The sequence below is a fragment of the Ptychodera flava genome, chromosome 10 (genome assembly GCF_041260155.1).
Source record: "Ptychodera flava strain L36383 chromosome 10, AS_Pfla_20210202, whole genome shotgun sequence".
Taxonomy (NCBI): domain Eukaryota; kingdom Metazoa; phylum Hemichordata; class Enteropneusta; family Ptychoderidae; genus Ptychodera; species Ptychodera flava.
Window position 1 is genome coordinate 30,065,793 of NC_091937.1, and position 24,385 is coordinate 30,090,177.

The 24,385-nt window shown below is 40.9% G+C and overlaps 1 protein-coding gene across 1 annotated transcript in view; it reads right to left on the reverse strand.

The window, feature by feature from the left end:
• Positions 1–24,385, reverse strand: part of LOC139141602 (transient receptor potential cation channel subfamily A member 1 homolog) — a 151,568-nt gene that overhangs the window by 12,331 nt on the left and 114,852 nt on the right. Inside the window, exons 6-8 of the mRNA XM_070711196.1 lie at positions 4,152–4,248; positions 3,515–3,698; positions 3,124–3,322 (exon numbers count right to left, since the gene is read on the reverse strand). Coding sequence (XP_070567297.1) covers positions 3,124–3,322; positions 3,515–3,698; positions 4,152–4,248 — 480 coding nt within the window. The remainder of the gene's footprint in view (positions 1–3,123; positions 3,323–3,514; positions 3,699–4,151; positions 4,249–24,385) is intronic.

Genomic DNA, 24,385 nt, shown 5'->3' on the forward strand with positions numbered 1-24,385 from the left:
CAACAGAATCAAAATAATCTTTAGCTCTTCACTCTCATTTATATGGCATGGATGTACCATAATTAGGTTGTGTTGAAATTTGATAATTGATAATTAAAATTTGAAATTTGATTATTGGACCAGTTTAATGTCATATTGATAATTAGTTCCAGAGACCAGCTCTGGAACTGTTAGTTTTTGCTCACTTTCCTTCTTTCTTTCTTTCTTTCTTTCTCTATTTCCGGTATAACTACCATAAAACATGCTATAACCAAATTTTACCTTAATTACCCAGATGCATTGCGACACGCTTATGACGTCGTCGCTCAGCTCAGACGGGTTTTACGGCCATTTCTTGTTTGTTTATTTATTATTTTTTATTTTGCATTGCACAACTATCATATTGTGTCCAGCTATTAATGATTCTAGCTTTCTTTCGCTTTGTTTTTTGTTGCTTTTTGATTTTTATTTTTCTCTAAATACTCGCCGTACGTGGCGCTATATTGGCTGGTCCCCGCCTCAGTGACAAGCACATGTCATGGTTCAGGCCGCTGGTTTTCGCCCGAGTGCTCATGGGTTTTACATGTAACAATGGCGGCGGATACGAACGCTTCCCTCGCATAGAGAGAGAGAGAAGTAGGCTTTGCGTATGTTTACAAGTGCGGCTTGGCACATCGTGTACCTAGGCGAGGTGGATGTGCTCGAAAACGGAGATCAATGCAAGTTTTCGATTCAAAATCGGCTGTTTTCGGCGGAGAAACTGCCCGCCGTATTGCTGGGAGCCACCAGCTGTTTTTTTCTATAGCAGTCTACAGGGCTGTGGTGGTATGCCATTTAACGCCGGTAAAACCCCCGGTGGTGGCAGTCCCCAGGTTGGTGGGTACCCGTGCTTGTTACCCAAGTTTGAAAAGTACCCCCTTTCCTAGAATATTTCTGAGAAAAACACCCCCTATTTGTGGCAAATCCGGGAGAAATTAGCTGTAAAAAACATACCCTTATTTTCGAAATCTAGGAGGTTAGTATGTTGACTTCCAGGGTTGACCCTGGCGGTTGACTTTGTATGCATGTACATACATCACAAATGTTTGTCCTCACCTGATTTTAGTCACATTCATACACAATCATCTTCCTTGTCCGTTTGGATCTGGAGTTCATGGGCATGTATACGTCATATGTACATACAAACGTACAGTACTGTTTTCCATTTTCTTTGTGAGTGAGACTAGACCAGATTTAGTGTCCTAGTGAGATTATGAAAGGACTACCCCTAATCTCGGAGGTCACTCTGAAAAAGTACCCCTTTTTCCCGATTTCACGGACCTAGAATCTCCGAGATGACTGAAGAAAAACACCCCCTTTTCCGTGAATTTGGTAACGCGTATGGGTACCCACCAACCCGGGGACTGCCACCACCGGGATAACACCACAGTCGCTTGGTGGGCTATTCAGCTCTGGGACTATTCGCCCCATAGACGAGTGTACAGAAGCAAGAGACACCTCAAATCTGGAAACAGAATGGCTATAAAAACCACACCATGTCACATTCCGTGTCCGATTTCACTGCGTTAATTAGCAAGTTTATCTATCATTTAACCGTCGGTCGTTCCGTATCATTCTCAAAATTCATACCTGGTACTTAATTTGCTTCAAAAACGCTCATTTCGCGTGATTTTCGGCCGAATTCGACGGACACATCGTCAAAACATAAGCGTGAGCAACATTCCGGCCACCTCTTGGGTACCTCCACTTTACTGACATTGGCACCGCCTACCCATGAGGGGTGACTGGAATGTTGCTCACGCTTATGTTTTGGCCAGGTGTCTCTCGAACTCGGCCGAAAATCACACGAAATGAGCATTTTGTAAGCAGATGAAGCATCAGGTATGAGTTTTCGTGTGATTTTCGTCCGTGTTCAGAAGACACCTCGACAAAACATAAGGCATGAACAACCTTCCAGTCACCCCTCATGGGTACGTGGCGCTAATGTCAGTAAAGTGGAGGTGCCAAACGTCCCCTGTGAGGTGACCGGAATGCTGCTCACGCTTATGTTCTAGCGATGTGTCCGTCGAATTCGGCCGAAAATCACACGAACGAGCGTTTGTGAAGCAAATTAAGTACCAGGCATGAATTTTGAGAATGATAGGGAACGGTCGACGGTTACATGATAGATAAACTTGCTACTTTTCACGGTAAAATCGAACGTCGAAGATGACATGGTGGCACAATCCCTATACGAAATAGGCATTTCATTGCCAGACTTGGGTTGTTTCTCGCTTATGTACACTCGTCTATGGGGCGAATAGTCCCAGAGCTGAATAGCCCACCAAGCGACTGTGGTAACACATAGCCCTGCCATGCAGAGCTAGGCATAGCATAATGAACTGTCTGTCACCACACCGGCATGCGTTGGCTGCACGTAAAAGCAACTCAACTTTCCAAGATCAAATGGTCAGTATCTTGTGAAAACAGCGACATAGCAATGAAATTTTTTTAGTCAGTGCTTTTAATCAAATGAAAATGCATGGGGCCTCGGTTTTCAAGTTCAACGGCCTAGGTCCGATGTCTCCTTTCGTCTGATATACATTTCCGTGCGTTGTCCCCCCCGTATGTATCTGTTGCGTTTTTACCGTACAACAAGTAGGCATTTGTAATCTGTGTACTTTAATTCCCGGACTGCCTTGCTTTTAGTTGTATTCTGTTGTTACTGCTATCAGCCCTAATCCCAAGCACTCTTCATTATGCACCTATCTTCGTCACACATTCTCTTGTTTCTTCAGCTGCTCTGGTCTCTGGAACTTCGATTTTGCTTGCAAATGCTTTCTAGTTAATATTTGTTTTGGTGGCGACATTTTGAAACCAGCTCAGAGAACACAGTAAATTAATCAGCATTAATAATGTGTAGCTTTTCTGATATACAATTGATAAACCTTTCTGATATACAAAGATTACAGTACATCGCGATTGTGTGTTAAAATGATTTCTCCAGCCTTGTGCGTTCTCAATTTTACGACTTTGATAGAAAATACTTGCAGCCTCAAAGTTTTAATGACAATAATATCATACTTGATTTCAGTTTCCTTACGTGTTAATAAGTGTTCATTAGATGTAGCAATATATGAAACAAACAATGATCACATTACCTACCTCCACAACCATGGTGTGGTTATTTTCGGCAGCAAGAAAAAGGGCTGTTTTACCATGTTTATCTTTTGTGAAAATATCTGCTCCAAATTCCAGAAAGTATTTTACGGTGTCAACATGTCCATATCGTGCTGCTACTAATAAAGGAGTTCTTTGCTCTTTATCTCCAAGATTTATTGCATCCTGGAAAGCGTTGTTGTGACTGAATATGCGTTAAAATGATAGAAGAGACAGATATCTGAGATTCTAGCAAATAACAGATAATTCACACTGTTGTAATCATGTGTTGCCTTTTGGTAAAACACACTGTTAACTTTTCTTATCACTTATATCGTACTTATAAATCATTTATAAAAATGTTTTATGTCAACTGAAAGTTGGCTTTAAGACTTACTCTGTACGTAAAAGTTCGATTATCTCCTGCCGGCCAAGTCTCGCCGCAATTGGAATGACTTCTCCCTTTAGTTGCTCCCACCGGCTCTGGAACAATTCTTTCATTATGTTAATTCTTGAATCACATTGTGATGATTTCCTTATCAAACGTTCAGCTGCATCACGGGTTTCAGCTACTTTTGCGCCTGACAAGAAAGTGAGAACAGTATTAAAATATTGTTTTGGTAACACTTGCCTTATACAATTTTATGATACAAGCTACGGTTTCACTGAATTTGTTTGTAACAATGCAATTATTCTATTCTGGTGTCAATAATATGTTGCAAAGATCGACGATGCAGAGGTATTTTCAAATGTGTGCAAAATTCATTCATAATACAAATAGAAAAAAAGCAAATTGGTAATAGTCTGAAACACAGTGATATTTCATTTTTTCATGTACTTTATAAAAGTACAAATCACTGTGTTGAATTGACAATGGTGTCTATGAAGACGACGACGACAAACATTGATGATGACGATGATAAAGATGATGACCAGGATCAAGAGAAAAGGTTGACTTGTAACCCTTCTACTTGTGTACCTTAGCTATTGGAATAGATAAACTTAATGTCCTTACTCAAATCATATAAGCTTACCTTTCTTGATACAAAATTTGACCAATTCTATTTCACCACTTTGCACAGCATTCTCCAGAGCAGTACTTCCCGAAATATCAGCCTTGTTTATGAATTCCTTGGTGTTCATGAAAGTATTGAAGGGGAGTAGACAGTAAGGGCACTTACTGGGATAGCTTTTTGATCTAACATGGTCAGAGGGAAAGGGTACTTTCAAACCAGTTTCACTGCACCATCACTGATACACAGTATACAACAATTGGAAAGGCTCTGCCACTCCTTGAAGGGTCAACTGTCACACAAATATTTCAATTCGACTAGAAACGACAGTTTATTCCTCTGTCACAAATCAAACTAAATACCCAGACATTCTTACCCTAAATAAGCTGCTCGTCATCTTCTGCATCATGAAAGACGCTGATAAAACAAATTTACATTCTTGAGCCTCTGGCATGTTTTGGCAAAACAAAGAACATTGTAGCACAAGTTACCGCCACCAAAGCATTCACAGGACATCAGAACATTGCATATTTGTCTTTCTTAGCTGGCAGCACTCACTCGATTTTCACAGTTAAAACAAAAACAAAAAAATCGGTTTTTTTCAGGGAGTTTGATATACCCGTTGTACAAAACATCATAGGCTTCTTCCGAATGGTAGTGTAAACAGTCAAATCCGTGTATGTTGGCCACACAAGACCCAAAAGAAAGGTGACCTCTATATAGAGATGAGATTCATTCAGTTTCTTTTACTATGCATATTAATATCTGGCCTCGCACCGAAATAACCTGGTGCTATAACTGTATGGTGTAGACTCTTGTTGTCTCTGTGTCTGCAACATTACAACTGATGCTTTGCCGCATAATTTAAACACTCTGTGTTCAGCATCCAGCTTAAATAGCTGCCGACAAAATGACTACAAGATAAAATGAGAGAGCAATTACAGTGTTACTATCAAGCACACACCAAGCACATCTAGGTCATACATTGAGCTGGTCAACGAGAGGGGTTGCTTCCGATCTCAACTGATTGTAAATGCTTCTGTTATTCTGCCATTCGTAGCTGTGCACCTGTAATGATGAATCCACTCCCTTCCAATGCCGATGAAGATTCATGGTTCCTTCAACTTAGCCAGCTTATTGAACCACTCTTTTTGAGACTGGGGATTTGGCCGAACGGTTCTATACGGCTGGTTTTCAATCGGGTTCGAACCCACAACTTAAGGCATCAGTCGCCTAGCGGAGAGGCAGCAGACAGAACCGCACGGCTAAATCCCCACTCTCAAAAAAAGAGTGGTTCAATAGCCGGCTAAGTTGTTACATTTTTCTGACTGCGACCACTCCACACGTTGTAGAGTTCATGAAGCACTCACGTACGCTCACTATCACACATCGCACACACAAACTATCGAAGCGAAGCAATGAATACAACGCTATAAACTGGGCAAACGAGTAGTCTCGGGATACCGTATGTTGTGAGTTCGCACCCGATTGAAAACTAGCCGTATATAACCAAATATACGGACAAATATATAAGACAGAGAAGAGCTGTGATTTCTCATAAATGTTTACGCTCGAAATGGACAGTTACAATCTTTACAAAATAAATATGTGTTTATTGCTACATGGAAACTTGGGACTCAAACGAAATCATCCTCACTTCAAAACTCCGTTGATTGATGTATTGTTTTTGTTACAATAATCGGAATAACTGTCTACCTGGGGACATACTGCAGTAAAGGCAACATAAATGAGAAAATGAGCAGAAAAGCTTGAAAGGTCATTGAGAGTGGTGATAAAACTAGTGCAAAGATTTAGTAAAAGACTGTAACTCTGTACGAAAAACCAAACCTGACCAAACCTGACCTGGAACAACCTGACTCCCTTAGTCAAAATTTTAAAGTTCAATTTTGACACACACTGCGCCGCTCGCTTTTGTGATAGCAAGTCATAGGTCAGAGCATAGTGGAACACCATTCAAAGCAAAGAGTCAGAAAACTTGATATTTTAAGAAAGTTGCAAAACGTTTCTTTTGGTTCCTATATTGTACTTGGCTGCAGAATTAAAAATGTCTTTCTTGACACTGACGACATTGTAAGCGGTCTTCATCTTTATTTTCGGAGTGGTGTCCATGTCAGCCACTTATGCTAAAGCCTCTCCTGCGCCACTACGTGTTGTTACATTGTTATATCGCCCTCTCGCGATGGGCACTTTGTTGGACTAGTTGTTCTGCTTACGCTCTCTTCTCTCTCTCTCTCTCGCCGCAACAGCATATTTAGTTCCAGAGACCAGCTCTGGAACTGTTAGTTTTTGCTCACTTTCCTTCTTTCTTTCTTTCTCTATTTCTCGTATCACTACCAAAGAACACGGCATATGCAAATTTTACCTTCATTACCCAGAATGCATAGCGGCACGCTATCGCTCAGCTAGGAAAGGGTTTCACGGGCATTTCTTGTTAGTTTATTTATTTTGCATTGCACAAATATCAAATTGCGTTCAGCTATTAATAATTCTAGCTTTCTTTCGCTTTGTTTTTTGTTGCTTTTTGATTTTTATTTTTCTCTAAATACCTGCCGTACGTGGCACTATACTTTTACGTCATACTCCTTCCATAACGGTTTAGACTGATATAGGCGGACATGTTGAATTTTTGCTTGGCGACGATTCAAGCATTGCGACCGTGCTTAGATATTGTGACGTTTTGGAGAGCGATCGCATTTTGAAGATGAGTTTTATAACTTTACTATAAGTTTTGCGGAAGATATTTGTATACATATACGATGCTTTCTTTGATGACTGTACGGAATTGAGTGGGGTAGCCATGCATGTGGCCTCGGTTTTCAAGTTCAACGGCCTAGGTCCGATGTCTTCCCTAGTCTGATATACATTTCCGTGCGTTGTCGCCCCCGAATTTATCTGTTGCGTTTTTTACGGTACATGTAGGCATTTGTGTACTGTACTGTAATTCCCCTGACTGCCTTGCTATTAGTTGTGTTCTGTTGTTACCGCTATGTATCGTCGCGTAAGCGTACTTAGCTGCAATGATTGTAGCGAGAGGTCGCTCGCTGAACGCGAACCCTACCCAAAGTAGGCGATCGCACTGTTGATCCCTGGTTTTGTGGCGAAACCAAATGGTTTTGGGAAAATTAATTGACAGTCGCCCATGGCATAGGGCCTTGAAGCGCAGCGTTGGGTTCGCGTGCAACGTAAAATTCAGTAAATAAAAAATGACTTTATGGCCTAACCTAGCCTCTTGACTGTTTATTTATTTTACACCACATTACAAGGACGTTTATCTTCATATACACACATCTTGTAATTAATAGTCAACATGACTAATTATGCTAATCCGTGGACTTATCAGGGATTTTATCAACATCGCGAAGGAAAGGTCTCTATCTTTGCAATGTTGACCAACCCTTGATAAGTCCACGGATTAGCATAATTAGTTGTGTTGACTAATTAATTACAAGATGTGTATATGAGAGATAAGCGTCCTTGTAATGGGGTGTAAAATAACTAAAGAGTCAAGAGGCTAAAGGTTAGGCTATATAGTATTTTTTTATTTACTACGATCAGTCAGAGCATGAAGAAAAGGAGAGGGACTGACAGTGACAGAGAAAACTGAGAAAAACTCAATAATAAGCTTATTAATAGTGATTAGGCCGCCTGTGCCCTATCAAAGAGGTTTATGTCAAAGTTCAATTTGTTCATGTTATCACTAAACCAACTACACTCAAAGATAACCTCCTAGACCATATCTATGTCAAGTCTACCAACTCTGCCATCATACAGACATACTACAGTTACCATGATGCACTGCTCTACAAACTTCAGCCCTCACTATATGTACATGCATGCATATTAAAATCTCAAGCACTCTTTTATTATGCACCAATCTTTGTCACACATTTTTCTTTTCTTCTACTGCTCTGGTCTCCTGAACTTCGCTTTTGCTTGCAAATGCTTTCTAGTTGTTGTTGTGTTAGCTTTACACCAGTCGTAATAAAATTCGACGTTTATCTCCGACATCCAATGTTTGGTTGTGGTCTTGACCTGATGCTTAAACTGGGATTGTTTACCCATTGGCGCTGCTTCTATTCAGCCAAGCTGGAATTTATAGACCAACACCTATAGTAGCTGGTATTTATTGTCGCTGCAATTTCATGTGAACAAAAGAAAACAAGAGCCCAGCACGACCTACTGATAAACAAGAGCTGAAAATTACCCGTCAACCTCTACGTGCGCCTAGTGTGAAATTCAATCCTACTCGGACGCACACAGCCACCATTTCCTCTATGTGATAACCAAACCACAGACTCAGACTTGCCCAGAGTAACATGCATTACTCCATTTGCAGGTAGTTTCGTGATAAGCTCTTTGACAAGCACTATTTATTTGATACAATCTTTTGAACACATTATGTCGTATTTATACAATATAAATGCAAAGGACTAACCGCTTTTTATGCATGTTTGAATGTGATGGGAACATGACAGCCCAAAGAGCGATTTTCCGATCATCGGCATAAGGGAGCGTTCAGTTATTATAGCCGGGGGTGGGCCGGCAAATTCTTCCTGCGCATCAGTCAAAATAAGTGAACCCCCCTACTAGTCGGCTGCATTTATGAAAAAAAGGCCTTACCCCAAAAAAATTGCTAAAAAAAGGTTTCTCAACGGTTTTTTATAGAGTCAAATGTGCTTAATAAAAGTCTACCAAACCTGACCACCGGAACGCGTCATTTTCAAGATGGCGTCCAAGATGGCCGCCATATACTTAAAATGGCCATAACTACTTAAATATTATACCTAGACTTGTGATGTCTGTGTCTACCACCATATTTTAGTGGTTTAGGAATCCAACTACCATATCTAGATTATAGGCAAGTGGTCATAAGTCCCATAATTTGCATATTTGTACATGTATTAAAATAATCACTGTCACATTCTTCGTCCGGAACATGTTGCTCATGTGGATTTTCACAATTTCAAAGGTTAGGTAGTAAAGGGAAAGCAACTCCACACATCGTTCATATTTGGGTTGTTTGCGTTTTGTGTATGAAATTGTGTATAATATAAGTGTATGTCATGTTTGGCTGTTTTAAGTAAAGTGTTGCTTAGCCATGGCGAGACGTACCCGTAATCTACGTGTCTTGATGTTACTCCGCACTGGAGCGGAGAGACTAGTGTGACACTGCGATCCTTTGGCGCTGTGTTTCGAAAACAGAATTTTCTTCATCAGTCGCTTAAAATTCATTCTTGATTGGTAAGACGTGTTGAATGGTTGATTGTTTTTATTTGGTAGTATGTTGTTCCACTTACGTTTGTTGTTCAAGTAGGGAAGCTAGAATGTCTACTGGTTGGTCTTGATGTGTTTGTATAGGTTCGTGTGAACCTGAGTTCGAGCTGTTGTCGCTTTTATGAAGTCTGGCACTTATAAGTGTATCGCCTATATTTCTGTTCCTTCTATATGCGATTATTGGTTGATTTTGGAAAGGTTTTTAGTGTTTCGTCTTTTTCAAGTTCTCTCCAATTTTCTGTCAGCGATTGCTTGATTTTTGTCGTTTGTATGTACGGGCTATATGTTATTATGAAGACTACTGTATTGTTGTTGGCGTTCTTTCTTTCTTTTTGTTGTTACAGCTGTTTTTTCTGCTTTTATGATCTGTTTCTCTCATAATGCGTTCTATATCATTTTTACCTCATATTTTGTATGTATATAAATACCAAAAACAGCTTATATGGTGAGTCGGGGGTGTCTGTGTGTCTCAATGTACCGGTATGTATGTGGGTATGTATGTGCGGATGTATGTCCGTCACACGCAAAAGCTCCCTTACCGCCAAAGCTACCGTCTCAGTATTTTGTGTACAGGTAGATGCAGGGGTTGAGATGTGACGTTCGAATGGACGTCAAAAATGTGCAAATGAGGTAAGAAAAAGGGAAATCATGCAAATGTGTAGGAGTGGTGGCATGCCAGTGACTGAAACAGGCTACTCCACTGACCTTGAGTCACTTCCTGTCATTGTTTTTGAACTGTTACATATTAACAGACCTGCTCAAACTAAGAGGGACTAGCTGTTTTTGCTTTGCATGTTGACCTCCAGTACCTAAAGTTTCAGACGTTATTTACTTTTGTCATTTTTGTTTTTCAGGTTTAAATATTTCTTGTTGTTTTTCTGGTTGTACTGTGCAGAAATCATTGTCATAACATCAACGTAGAATTTCCCTGCATTGAACAGATAGAAACAACATTTACTGTTGATCTTCGGTACCCATACTGGTATGTACCAATTCTGATCAAATGAGACCGACACTGTATAATTGCGGTATGTTTATATGTTTATATGTGTGTCTTGGTGTCGAGAATGCTCTTTTTGTTGTATCGACGACCTTTGTAGATAGCCAGGTCTAAATATGTGATTTCTTCGGAGGAGCTTTCAAACGAAAATTTGAAAGTAGGATGCATTTTGTTGATGTTTGATATGAATTCATTGAGTTCGTGTTGTGTTCCGCTGAAAATCAGGAAAACATTGTCCCTGAACCTCAGCCAGGCTATTGTTAACACACCTATTCGAAACACAAAAATCAACATGGCACATGCAGAACAAATAGCGTTGAAAATGCTATCGAAGAGCAAGAAGATAACCATAAAACCGTTTGATAAAGGACGGGGGATAGCAGTTTTAAACACTGATGATTACATAAGAGAATACGGATAGTTTTCAATCGGATTCGAACCCACAACATACGGCATCAGTCGCCTAGCTGAGAGGCCACAGACAGAACCACTCGGCTAAATCTCCACTCCCAAAAATGATTGGTTCAATAGCCGGCTAAGTTGTTACATTTTTCTGACTGAGACCGCTCAACACGTTGTAGAGTTCGTGAAGCACTCACGCACGCATGCTCACTATCATACATCGCACATACACACTTTATAGAAGCAAATGCCAAGAATGCCGAGAATGCCAACGTCAACTTAGCGATCAATGATATACACAAATTGGCAACAGATGACACAAACACTACAATAGAAGACATACACAATCTCACAACAGAAATGTACGATGAAAAACACATTAGCTATCCATATTTGAATATTTGAATTAGTCAATAGAGAAATAAGAACACCACTTTGGTACCTTCTACCGAAAATACATTAAATGCTGCCACCACGAACTAAGCTCGTAGGACGGCAAATTATAAGTGGATGCTCCAGTCCAACATTTCACTTATCAGAATTCATTGACCACTTTTCAAACAAATCGTCAAAGAAACAACCAACATACATCAAAGATACAACAGACTTTAGACGGAAAATTTAGACAATCAAAGTTCCGGCCAATGCGACACTAGTAACACTAGGTGTAATTTCAATTTACACAAATACACCATATAATGAGGCAGTTGAATTAAATCAGGAAAGATCATCAAACAATTACATAATCAAGCAGCCACCAACGAAATACATGATCGCTCTGCTTAAGATAATCTTAAAAACAACACATTTGAATTCAACGATGAATTTTACTGGCAAATATGGGATGCTCTATGGGATCTCTCTCGTCTCTGAAAATAGCAGATATTACATTTCACGAGACAGAAATGAGAATAATACAGAAACACAAACAACAAATGCCGACCTGGCTAAGGTTCAGGGACAATGGTTTTCTGATTTTCATCGGAACACAACACGAACTCAATGAATTCATATCAAACATCAACAAAATGCATCCTACTTTCAAATTTTCGTTTGAAAGCTCCTCTCAAGAAATCACATATTTAGACCTGACTATCTACAAAGGTCGTCGATACAACAAAAAGAACATTCTCGACACCAAGACACACATAAAACCAACAGATACATTCCAGTTCTTACAAAGAAACTCATGCCATCCGGCAGCAACATTCAAAGGTCTGATCAAAGGTGAAACATTACCATATATCCGCACATGCAACAACGAAACCGATTTTACATAGAAAGTCACACAATTTAGTGAAAATTACAAGACCGACAATATAAAAAATGAAATTGAACGCATTATCAGCGAAACAGATCATAAAAGCAGAAAAAAACAGCTGTACACAACAAAAGAAAGAAAGAAACGCCACCAACAATACAGTAGTCTTCATAATAACATATAGCCCGTACATACAAACGACAACAATCAAGCAATCGCTGACAGAAAACTGGAGTGAACTTGAAAAAGACAAAACACTAAAAACCTTTCCAAAATCAACCAATAATCGCATATAGAAGGAACAGAAATATAGGCGATACACTTATAAGTGCCAGACTTCATAAAAGCGACAACAGCTCGAACTCAGGTTCACACGAACCTATACAAACACATCAAGACCAACCAGTAGACATTCTAGCTTCCCTACTTGAACAACAAACGTAAGTGAAACAACATACTACCAAATAAAAACAATCAACCATTCAACACGGCTCACCAATCAAGAATGAATTTTAAGCGACTGATGAAGAAAATTCTGTTTTCGAAACACAGCGCCAAAGGATCGCAGTGTCACACTAGTCTCTCCGCTCCAGTGTGGAGTAACATCAAGACACGTAGATTACGGGTACGTCTCGCCATGGCTAAGCAACACTTTACTTAAAACAGCCAAACATGACATACACTTATATTATACACAATTTCATACACAAAACGCAAACAACCCAAATATGAACGATGTGTGGAGTTGCTTTCCCTTTACTACCTAACCTTTGAAATTGTGAAAATCCACATGAGCAACATGTTCCGGACGAAGAATGTGACAGTGATTATTTTTAATACATGTACAAATATGCAAATTATGGGACTTATGACCACTTGCCTATAATCTAGATATGGTAGTTGGATTCCTAAACCACTAAAACATGGTGGTAGACACAGACATCACAAGTCTAGGTATAATATTGAAGTAGTTATGGCCATTTTAAGTATATGGCGGCCATCTGGACGCCATCTTGAAAATGACGCGTTTCCGGTAGTCAGATTTTGGTAAACTTTTACTATGTTATTAAGCACATTTGACTCTATAAAAATCCGTTGAGAAACCTTTTGTAGCAATTTTTTAGGGTCAAACCATATTTTCAGCCGACTACTACCCATTGTACCAAAAAATTGATGACCCCTCTTTCAAGATGACAAAAATTTCATGCCCCCCCCCCCCACATTGCTTGAGTAAAGTTGCACACACAAACACCTCGAGGGTATGGAGCGATAGAATTCCCCAAAAAAGAGCTTAGATTTTTTCAAATGACCTTCCTTACAAAGTCAAAAGGTGTTGATGCTCAGATTTCCCCTTCTGACTTGCTTATAATATTGAAATTACCCCTCAAAGGGGTTGGACAGAAATTACTGGTGGAACGCAATATTTTTGCGCAAGCTTGTGTGTACAAAATTTTGATATTTGGATTTATTAAAAAATCAGCTGTTGATAATGTTGATTCATTATACATGGTATACATATATTTTCTCATACATGTATGAGAAATCTATGTAGTACTTTTTCAATGCAAAACTATATGTATGCATTTATAGATATTTGATAATTTACATAAATGTACTTTAATGAAATAGGGTTGTTACAATGCTAAACTAAATTTATTTGTGCTTTTATAGGTGTTTGATAATTGATACAAATGTACTTGATTCAAATAGGGTATTTAAAGTTCAGATGTGGACAACAATTATGATATGGGAATTTCACCTAAAAGTATTATTTAACTTTTCATAGTACTAGTAGTCTCAGTACAGGTAACTGTTAAATAATTTCCCTGACAAAACTTGCTATATCTCTAATATGTAAGTAATAGGAATTGTTCATTGCCCTCAGTTCAGTGAGCTTGATTTACAATAAGACAAGCCTCAGAGTTGTCAAGTCAAGATGTTCATGTGACAGATAATTATATGTTTGTTCAGATTTACAGGTGAATAACTGCAGAGAATGAAATCATGCAACGAATCATTTTTATCTCCCAGAATATTTATGAACACTGAAACTGCTTTTTGACGGGACGGATACTTATGAAAATTAAGTGACCCCCCCCCTCTGAGCTGTTTGAAAAATACATGACCCCCTTTGCAGTTTTCAAATTTGAGGTGACCCCCCTGGATTTTGCCGGCCCACCCCCGGCCATAATAACTGAACGCTCCCTAAGAGGCCTCGGTCGTTTCATCTCGGGTTGGGCTTTCTGGTAAGCCGGAAAAAATTATTTGTCGACGGAGTGAGAGCAAACCATGGTCATTAAAATATGGGGTCTACAATCCAGCAAAGAAACACTAATACGGCTTTTGTGCTCAAATAGAGCCTTCTACGGGGTACGTATTATTCGATGATGATATTCACCAGACTTTCACCAGAGACGTGAATCCCTTGATCCAGTCCCATAGTATGATCCTTGTATTTTCATGGAAGAGTGCAGTACAAGTCGTGTCTCAATGATTTAAAAATATACAATGGACGTTACCATTGATTCGTACTTTACTGAATGGGACTGTTGTTATAGGCACCTTCAGGCCGCAAAATCAAGAATTGCCAGCATAAATCATACAAGCTGCTGATTTTGACCAAGATGTTTCCCCAGGACATCATTGAACAGACCTGCCTCGGGGTTGTTACACGTAGCTACAAGAGTTGCCATTACTGTGAACCTCATAGAAGGGCAGAAAACTCGTAAAGCTAATGACCAATGCAGTAAATCAGCGAAGGAATGATGGAAAGTTAGCTATATAGACTGTTACCCAGAGGAGGAAACAAGTTGACCACAGCGCTTCTCATTTGGTGAATGAAATATTGTATTTGCCCTTTTTGACCATAAAGGGCTTCTATCTTCGTTAGTTGCAACTGACAGTGATTTATGTCGGGGTTAGTTCCAGTCATGTGCTCTTTACTGAAAATTCTTAGATATGCCCATGTTTTTGGTGTCCAAACACTGGAAATACAGCATGGCCTGCCAAATTCAAGTCAATTGTCGAGAGAAACATCGACAGTTTCACTCAATGTATCTGAAAGTGAATCCGTTTTTGGAATCTGAATCTGAATCTGAATAATGTAACTTATCGAGCATTGATCGATGCTGGTCAAAAAGTTCTATCATTAGCGGGCATCGATGTTCAAGTTGTTTACACCAACAATCCAACAATGAAGGCATAGAGATGACTTTGAAAATGTTGATGCATGTGACATATACAGATGTTCTACAGAAGAATCCAATGCAATGGTGACATTTGACTTTAGCAGCGTACCACATGTAAAAAGGTATGGTGTTCTCCAACTCAATCAGTGTTCGAAATATTGAAACTGTGAAACTTAAGCCATAGTTCCGATGTACCGTATTATTTTTATTTTATGATCTGAGTAAATTTTTAAGCAATGGAATAGATCTTTCCATATACTGACGTAAAATTATTTTGAGAAAAAAGAATAATGAAATGTTTCATAAGAAAGTATTTGAAAGTTTGTCAAACATTGGTACTTTAAGTACCATTATTTCTTGGATGTAATGAGTTATTTACATTAGGTTCTCCTTATTGATGATTTAGGTTTTCTGAATGTGTTGAGTAATTTCCATATTTATCGTACACTTTTCATAAAGCTGGTGCAAATTCCATTCAGTTCTATTCAGCCCAAAAAGGACAGATTATCATTGACCTGGTTGATAAAGTCCTCTGTAACAGTTATCTATTGTTACTAAGTTTTACTGAAAAGTCAGCTTTTGAAAGGTATTACTTTTACGGCAAAGGATATGCATATACAGCAAGTCCAAACAGCCTACTACACTGATTACATTCATTACAGGACCAATGCAAGATATAATATCGAATTATTTGTGTGAACAGGCTTCATTCATAATCTATGACGTCTATAATCTATAAGTCAACATTGCGCAAGACATCGCAACGACTCCTCCATATCTCAATGAAATCTACAAGGAATGACACCGCACTTCAAAATCGTCGTACAGGAGGATAATTTAAGGTACCGTATGCTATTACAATTGTTAATGATCAAGCACTGCCCTCTGGTTTAAATCTCTCATGATTTAGATCACACTTGATCATCGAACGGTGCAGAGAGGCTGCTATTTCGTTTGTTTACACACAGTTGACATTTCAACAGATGTCATGCGCGCGACATCGCTGTCACGCTCCGTGCGAACGGCGAAATATTTGCTAGAGTTTGCCTAATGAAAATACACGGACTTCAATAGAAAAAAACATGGGAAAACTTTACAAGACTCAACATGTTATTTCCATAATTAGTTGTCCGAAATATCCTTGTTCTTCAAAACAGATGACGTTTATCGTGCATATCTCGACGTGAAATATCATGGCTGATATTTTACGGTAAACGTCACTAGGATGAAGCGATATAGACATGGACATACGATAATGTCAATTATTACATATGTACCACAGTTTACTTGCATCGAAGAGCGCGCATACTATCGTTATTTGCACTGCAGTGCAATACCAAAAACATTATGCCATGAGTATTTACCAATTTTGACCCAGAACTATTTTTTTTTGTAAATACAAAAATTGTCGTCTAGATCACTTCATGTTATTCCGATACTAGTTATCGTAAAATGGATGACAGTACAGATAAAAAACTACAACAAAGAAAATTGCATGTACTTATCGTAGTGTAAGGATGATTTTAAATGATGCCTATACTGACAACATACAGACAGACACAAGTGTTGGGGGTCAAGGTCAACAACTTTATTCCAATGTTGACTGGCTAGGAGCCGATTTCCGCCACTCTAGGCGTAATAAGATACTTATGCTAAAGACGGCAAAGCCAAAATGAAAGAGAAAAGAGAGAGAGAAAAAAATCAATCAATTGCAAGCTATTCGGGTAGGGAGGGAGGGTGGGGAACGCTCTGAGGTTGAAGCCAATGCTATTAGGTAGCCTCGTCCGGAGACCGTCCCCTCACAGCCTCGACCCCGGCCCATTTAAACCACAATAAAACAAGTATTATTGTTCACTTAAATGATGCCTATACTGACAACATACAGACAGACACAAGTGTTGGGGGTCAAGGTCAACAACTTTATTCCGATGTTGACTGGCTATGAGCCGATTTCCGCCAAAGACCCCAACACTATAGTAGCCCTCCGGCGCCCTGGAAATAGCGTCATTGTCGCTAAACGAGTCCACGCTTGTTAATTGGTCTGTAAAGTTCTTACTACTAAGGTCCTGTAGCAATAAGGCATGTGTTGCAGCAGACATGTGGAAGTGCCATTCCTGTAAAGGGTGAGTCTTGCGACATTGCAGGGTGTCCAAAGCTCTGAAGTAGTGTTTAATTTCGTGTAGGCGCGATAAGAAGTCAGCGTCGTTATCATTAGTTCTGACGTATCTGGCGGTAATCTGAAAGTTGGAGATTGCCGACAGCCAGAAGAGTTCGCGTATCCACTCCATGGCTGTTGCATAACGTGACGTGCCAGAGTTTATTATGTAAATTGCAGTGGTATTATCCGTGTATACCACTATGTGGCGTTTGTCCCAGAAACGATGCCACCGGCTGCACGCAAGCAGGACGGCGTAAAGTTCTTTGAGGTTGATATGCGCATCCGCAGTAGTTGGATGGTCCGCTGACCATCGCGTGTAGAACCAGTCGTTCGCGTAAATGCCCGCTCCCGCTGCTGAGCATGCATCAGTGGTGAAAATCTGCTGGGGCAACGGAGTTTCCTCTATGAAGAATGCCGTACCGTTAAAAGTTTTGCTGAGATTCGCCGACCAGCTGATGTCTGCTCTCGCTTGCCTGTTAAGGCGTATGTGATGAGACTGTCGTGAGACCGAGTTTGTCACATTGATGAGTCGCCGAAAATGTGCGCCCGCCGCGAATTACTCTTGCCGCCCAGTTGAGTTTGCCGATTAGTTGCTGAAGCTCGCGTTTCATCGCTCGCCGCTTTGGAAGCCAATATTCCAGGAGTTCGCTTACTTCTTGTAGCTTGGTACCGTCTAGTGACAAAGTCCGTGTGTGCTCGTTTATCTCGATCCCTAGGAATGTTAAGCATTGCGTAGGCTCGACCACCTTATCCAAGTTTATGGAAAAGCCAAGTTGCTGAAGTAGTTGTAGCAAGGCCTTAAAGGCTTGTACGCACGATAATTTAGAGTCCGCGACGATTAGGAAATCGTCGAGATACACGATTACGACATCATACCCTTTCCTGCGCATCATTCTAGTAATACTTTGCGTAATGCGAGTGAAAATTTCCGGGCTCTTTGCTGCACTTAATGGAAGGCGTGTGTCGACCATGTATGTCCAAGTTTTATGCTGCGTGAATTTGTAACGTAGGCCCATAGCACGCTGTGAGTCAACACTCATGGGTACAGAGCGATAAGCGGATTTCAGGTCGACTTTGGCCAGGTACGATCCTGGCTTACACATAGCGACAGCATGATTGATAGTTTCATATTTGAACGAGTTTGTAGATGCATATGAGTTCACGCTTTTGCCGGCAGGTTGACTGCAATCGTGAATGAGTCTAACCTTGTTTGATTGTTTCTTTGGTATAGCACCGAGGCTGCTTATAATGTGCGGTTTACTGTTCATGATCTTGTAATTTCCTGCTGATATTTCGTGCAAAATTTGTTGTTCGACCGCCTTGCAGTAAGCTGGATCGGTGCATGATGCATAGTTCGTTCGTTCCACATTTTGAAGGGGGGTGCCAGGGTCGATAATGTCAAAACCGTATTTTATGCCATTTAGAATGTAGTCGCTATTCATGGATGTCATATTTGAGTTCGTTTTCCCATCTTTCCAGGCAATCAGTCAGAGGGCTAGCTACCTTATGCTAGGCTTGATCACCCCGTTCTTGGCTGAGCAGTATGGAAAGCTGTTCGGGACAACCGGCGACAACAGTCAAACCAATGCAAAATTACATAGGAATGCAGCGGCGACAACTGTTACACAAATCTGGCAGTACAACTGGCGACAACAACAAAATTTTGACCGGCACCGACAACTCGAGAGCCGACAACTGTAGAATATCACCCGACACCTACAACTTATCACCCGACACCTACAACTACAACTACAGCTGGCTCACTGGCCCGGCAGCGGCAGCGCGGCGCTGTTCATTTGGAAGCGCCTGCACACTTTGATTGTACTCGATGCCGCTGGCGACAACTCCAGTCAATTCAAGCGGCGCCTACAACAGTGGTTTGTTCATTAGTAAACGCATGTGCACTAAGTTGTACAAAATCCGCTGGTGACAACTCTTGGAAATTCCTCTTGGCACTGCTTGCAGCGGCGGCGACAGTGCTGCTCATTGGTAGGCGCATGCGCATTTACATGATACCTATGGAAAGCCGTTCGAGACCCCCGATAACAGTCAAACCAATGAAAAATTACATAGGAATGCAGCGGCGACAACTGTTACACAAATCTGGCTGTACAACTGGCGACAACAACAAAATTTTGACCGGCACCGACAACTCCAGAGCCGACAACTGCAGAATAATACCCGACACCTACAACTTATCACCGACACCTACAACTTAACACCCGACACCTACAACTACAGCTAGCTCACTGGCCCGGCAGCGGCAGCGCTGTTCATTTGGAAGCGCCTGCGCACTTTGATTGTACTCGATGCCGCTGGCAACAAGCGGCACCTACAACAGTGGTTTGTTCATTAGTAAACGCATGGGCACTAAGTTGTACCAAAATCCGCTGGCGACAACTCTTGGCAAATTCTCTTGGCACTGCTTGCAGCGGCGGCGACAGTGCTGCTCATTGGTAGGCGCATGCGCATTTACATGATACCTATGGAAAGCCGTTCGAGACCCCCGGACAACAGTCAAACCAATGAAAATTGCATAGGAATGCAGCGGCGACAACTGTTACACAAATCTGGCAGTACAACTGGCGACAACAACAAAATTTTGACCGGCACCGACAACTCCAGAGTCGACAACTGTAGAATAATACCCGACACCTACAACTTATCACCCGACACCTACAACTTAAAAGCCGACACCTACAACTACAGCTGGCTCACTGGCCCGGCAGCGGCAGCGCTGTTCATTTGGAAGCGCCTGCGCACTTTGATTGTACTCGATGCCGCTGGCGACAAGCGGCGCCTACAACAGTGGTTTGTTCATTAGTAAACGCATGCGCACTAAGTTGCACCAAAATCCACTGGCGACAACTCTTGGCGACAGTGCTGCTCATTGGTAGGCGCATGCGCATTTACATTATACCAAATGCCGCTGGCGGCAACTCTTGGCACTGCTTGCAGCAGCGGCGACGGTGGTGCTACCAAGCGCATTTAGATTATACACAAGACCTACGAGTCTGACAGTGCTGTTAATTTTTAATTGTCAGTGTCCTTTGTAGTGTTTTTCTTGGGAGTATTGCCGTTTGCCTGGACAATAGTTTGTCGTTTATCAAGGTGATACAGTGATAAGTGGAGGTCCACGGAACCCCATGTGATTGAGTCCGTCGCCTGTTTCTTGCGATACTCTGATGGTGTCGTAAAAGATTGTGCGTAATCCCCGATATTAATTGTGTGATCGAGGTATGCTAACGTGTCCTTCGTGGACAGGCCGCGGTTAATGAGTGTCTTTAAGATTCGGGCGTTGGCGGATATCCACTAAGGAAGGAAAACTTGGTCAGGTTTCGGTCTACGCTTGGTGGCCCGCATAATTAGCTTCATGTCCCCTTCAGCTGCTAGCTCCGTCTCGTCGGAAGAGTCCAGCGAAGCAGTCTTTGTGGTTATATAGTCCGGAATCAGTAATGGTTTATGCTCATCATTCGTTAGATTCTGGGATGTGATACTCTGGTCCGATACAATGTCTTTAAGCGCATCGTTGCCGAAGGCTTCGAGGAGACTTTGTTCAGCTCTGCATCTTTGGCAAGGGACTTTGTAGTCGCCCCTGATGTTTCTGTCCCGTGTGTAGGTTTGTCTTGAGGTGCCTGTTGTTTTGCCGGTTTGGCGTTTAAGTTGTTCCATGCCCAGCGGAGCAGTCCGCGTTGGCCTATAGGCAGGTTAAGTCCAATGATGTCTTGATTGTTGAGGCGCTTCAGGACATCGGTTGATGGGATGCCTTGTGTAGTTAGCACGTCGTGTGTATCCTCCGTTAGACCTGCTGCCTCACACCATTCACGGAAACTTTGTGCTTTGTCTGACATTGTTGCTATTCCTTGGCGGGAACAATAGCTTTGTGAACAAAGGTTATCCACATGTGAACGCTCGGAGGTCGAAACCAATACTAGCCGCCTCCGGAGACTGTCCCTTCACAGCCTCGACCCCGGCCCATTTAAACTACAATAAAACAAGTATCATTGTTCACTTTACAATCCGGAAGAGTAGTTTATCGTCAGGAGCAAATTAAACAGTTAACATTTTAAGAGACGTTTTGCTAGTGTTTTCTCACCGGACATTCCCCATTTTTCAATCCTTAAGAATATTTATAAAGTCATTTTTGCGTGCAGTTTACTCTGTGCTTGTATGTCCTACACGCTGCTATTGATAACAGTGAGCGCTTGTGTGCCACGGTGAACACTGAAATTTGATCGTTCGATAAGTTACGTTTACCGTATCTTACTCTTAAAATTCCCGTAAAAAATCTTTGAACTGTTATTTATTTTGATCATTTAGAAAAATTTCAAGCTCCAAATATGAAAAAATTGAAAGCGTTTAATTTTCAAAGTTCTCTTCGTTTGACTATCTATGGCATGTTGCTTACAGTGTGTGAGAGATCGCAAGCAGAGTTCGAGCTCTCCGAGGGGGGTCACCTCAAATTTGAAAACTGCAAGGGGGGGGGTCATGTATTTTTCAAAGAGCTCAGGGGGGTCACTTAATTTTCATAAGTATCCGTTCCGTCAAAAGTAGTTTCAGTGTTCAGAAATATTCTGGGAGATAAAAATGATGTGTTGCATGATTTCATTCTCTGAAGTTATTCAACAGTAAATCTGACCAAAGTATAATTATCTGTCACATGAACATCTTGACTTGGCAACTCTGAGGCTTGTCTTATTTTAAATTGAGCTCACTGACCGTAACGAACAATTCCTATTACTTACATATTAGAGATAAAGCAAGTTTTGTCAGAGAAATTATTTAACAGTTACCTGTACTGAGGCTACTAGTACCATGAAAAGTTAAATAAGGCCAAAGTAATGAAATTCTTTGTTTTGCGTCCACTCTAAATGGGAAAAGGTACGCGTCCAAGCGGCTGAAAAACACACACAAGAAAATTAACACATTGTAATTTGATTGCAGCAAATAAAAAAATTTTAACAAAATATTAGTTCTGAAAAGCTAAGCGGTCATGTCCTCAAATTTCCTATTCAAATACACTGCGTGTGCTTTTCATGAAAACCTTAAAAACCTAAGCGGATGGGGACGCAAAACAAAGAATTTAATTACTTTCGCCTAATACTTTTAGGTGAAATTCCAATATCATAATTGTTGTCCACATCACAGGCGACCCAATAAGTTCTGAGTTTTTCATACTGTTTTCTCTATCATTTTCTCTTCTTTCTTCATGCTCTGAATGATCGGAATAAATAAAATAAATGGTTTATATAACCTAACCTAGCCTCTGTGACTCTTTATTTATTTTACACTCCATTACAAGGACGTATATCTCTCATACACACATGCTGTAATTAATTAGTCAACACAACTAATTATGCTAATCCGTGGACTTATCAGAGGTTGGTCAACATCGGAAAGATAGTGATGTTAATGAAAAAGGAGAAGGTATGAAGATCTTGGGAAACATGTCCAGAGGACGTCCGTAAACCTAGTGGACGCTTATATATTCATGATATGCGCAAACAAACACTGCTCATTATTCAAAATAAACGGGAAGTTAGATCGAAAGGAACGCTGGAAACGCGCATGCTTTTCGTTGCCAAGCGCCAAATTCTAACATAACTAATTATGGTCCTGCTCCATGTAACAAATGCCACCCAGAAAGTATCGACCGACCAAGCAGAAAAGATTGCCGGAGTGGCCGTTTCATGAGTTTTTCAACAAAATTATATAGATGTATGTTTCACGTCGTCGTTTTCTGGGAGTGTATATACCAAGTATAATTTACAAACCGCGTCGTGATTCAAGGCACAATGGTGACACATTAACAGGAGCACACACTGGAGAATTTTGGCCAGCACTGTGAATTTTTTAAACCAGTCACCTTCATTTCTCTGCACTCGCTATTAACTCCATGTCTACCGGTAACATATCGTTATTTTCTGTCTCAAAGTACGTACCAGCAACAGGCCTTTGACGTCAAAGTCGGTTGTTTTCTGGTATACGGTAGCAACCAAGCTCATGACTAGAATGACTCTACGGCGTCAAAGAGTTAATCTCGCCGGTTACTTTTTTCGCCTAATAAAAGAGAGTTGGTCGCTAAACTAGCTCCATGGTCGCTACTAGTCTAAGGAATTCATCGATTTTCAATCGCACCTTATACTGTTAGTGCACAAAATTCCCGAAGCGGCGCATGGGCTATGAAACTTCGTTTGTACTGTTAGGCTAGCTTTGGGTCCATAGCTGTGGTGTTTTCGGACGGGATTTCTGCCTTTTACGGCTGGTTTTGACTTTAACGTCACCACCACAGCCATGGGAACGTCCATGTTCTGCCCGACAGCACGCTTGTCGCAACTTTGTTTGTCGATATTTCGAAAATTTTCCACCCAAATTGCCAACACTCATCGACAACATGGTTATTAGGGGCTACCACTACCAGAAATCCGCTCAAAATCACCAAACTATCGCCGTTTTCCAGCTTTTTCGACATGCCTACTGGCAGACCGTTCTTTTTCTGGCGTACAAGCGATTGACGAGGCTCAGAGCAGCCCGTCACTAAAGTCACGTCAGCGGTGACCTCGCAACATCGACACACAAACTGACATCACCGATGATGTCGGCCACTACGTTAAGAAGCCTGTGAGAATTTTTACCAGCACTGTGAATTTTTTAAACCAGTCACCGTCATTTCTATTCACTCGCTATTATCTCCATGTCTGCCGGTAACATATAGTTATGGAGAAGTTTAGTTACACGTAATTACCAGGGATTACCCTGGCTCAAGAACTGCATGAGATAAAATCCCACATGAAAAAAAACAGTGGGAGAATTTCAAAGTCGGTGGGAACCTAACTTAAATTCCGTGATTTTCTGCATTTTGGTTAATTTGCATAACAATAGTTTAATTGTTATGGTAATGAGTTTTTAATGTTTACCAGACATTACACATACACACACAGCCATAGAGTG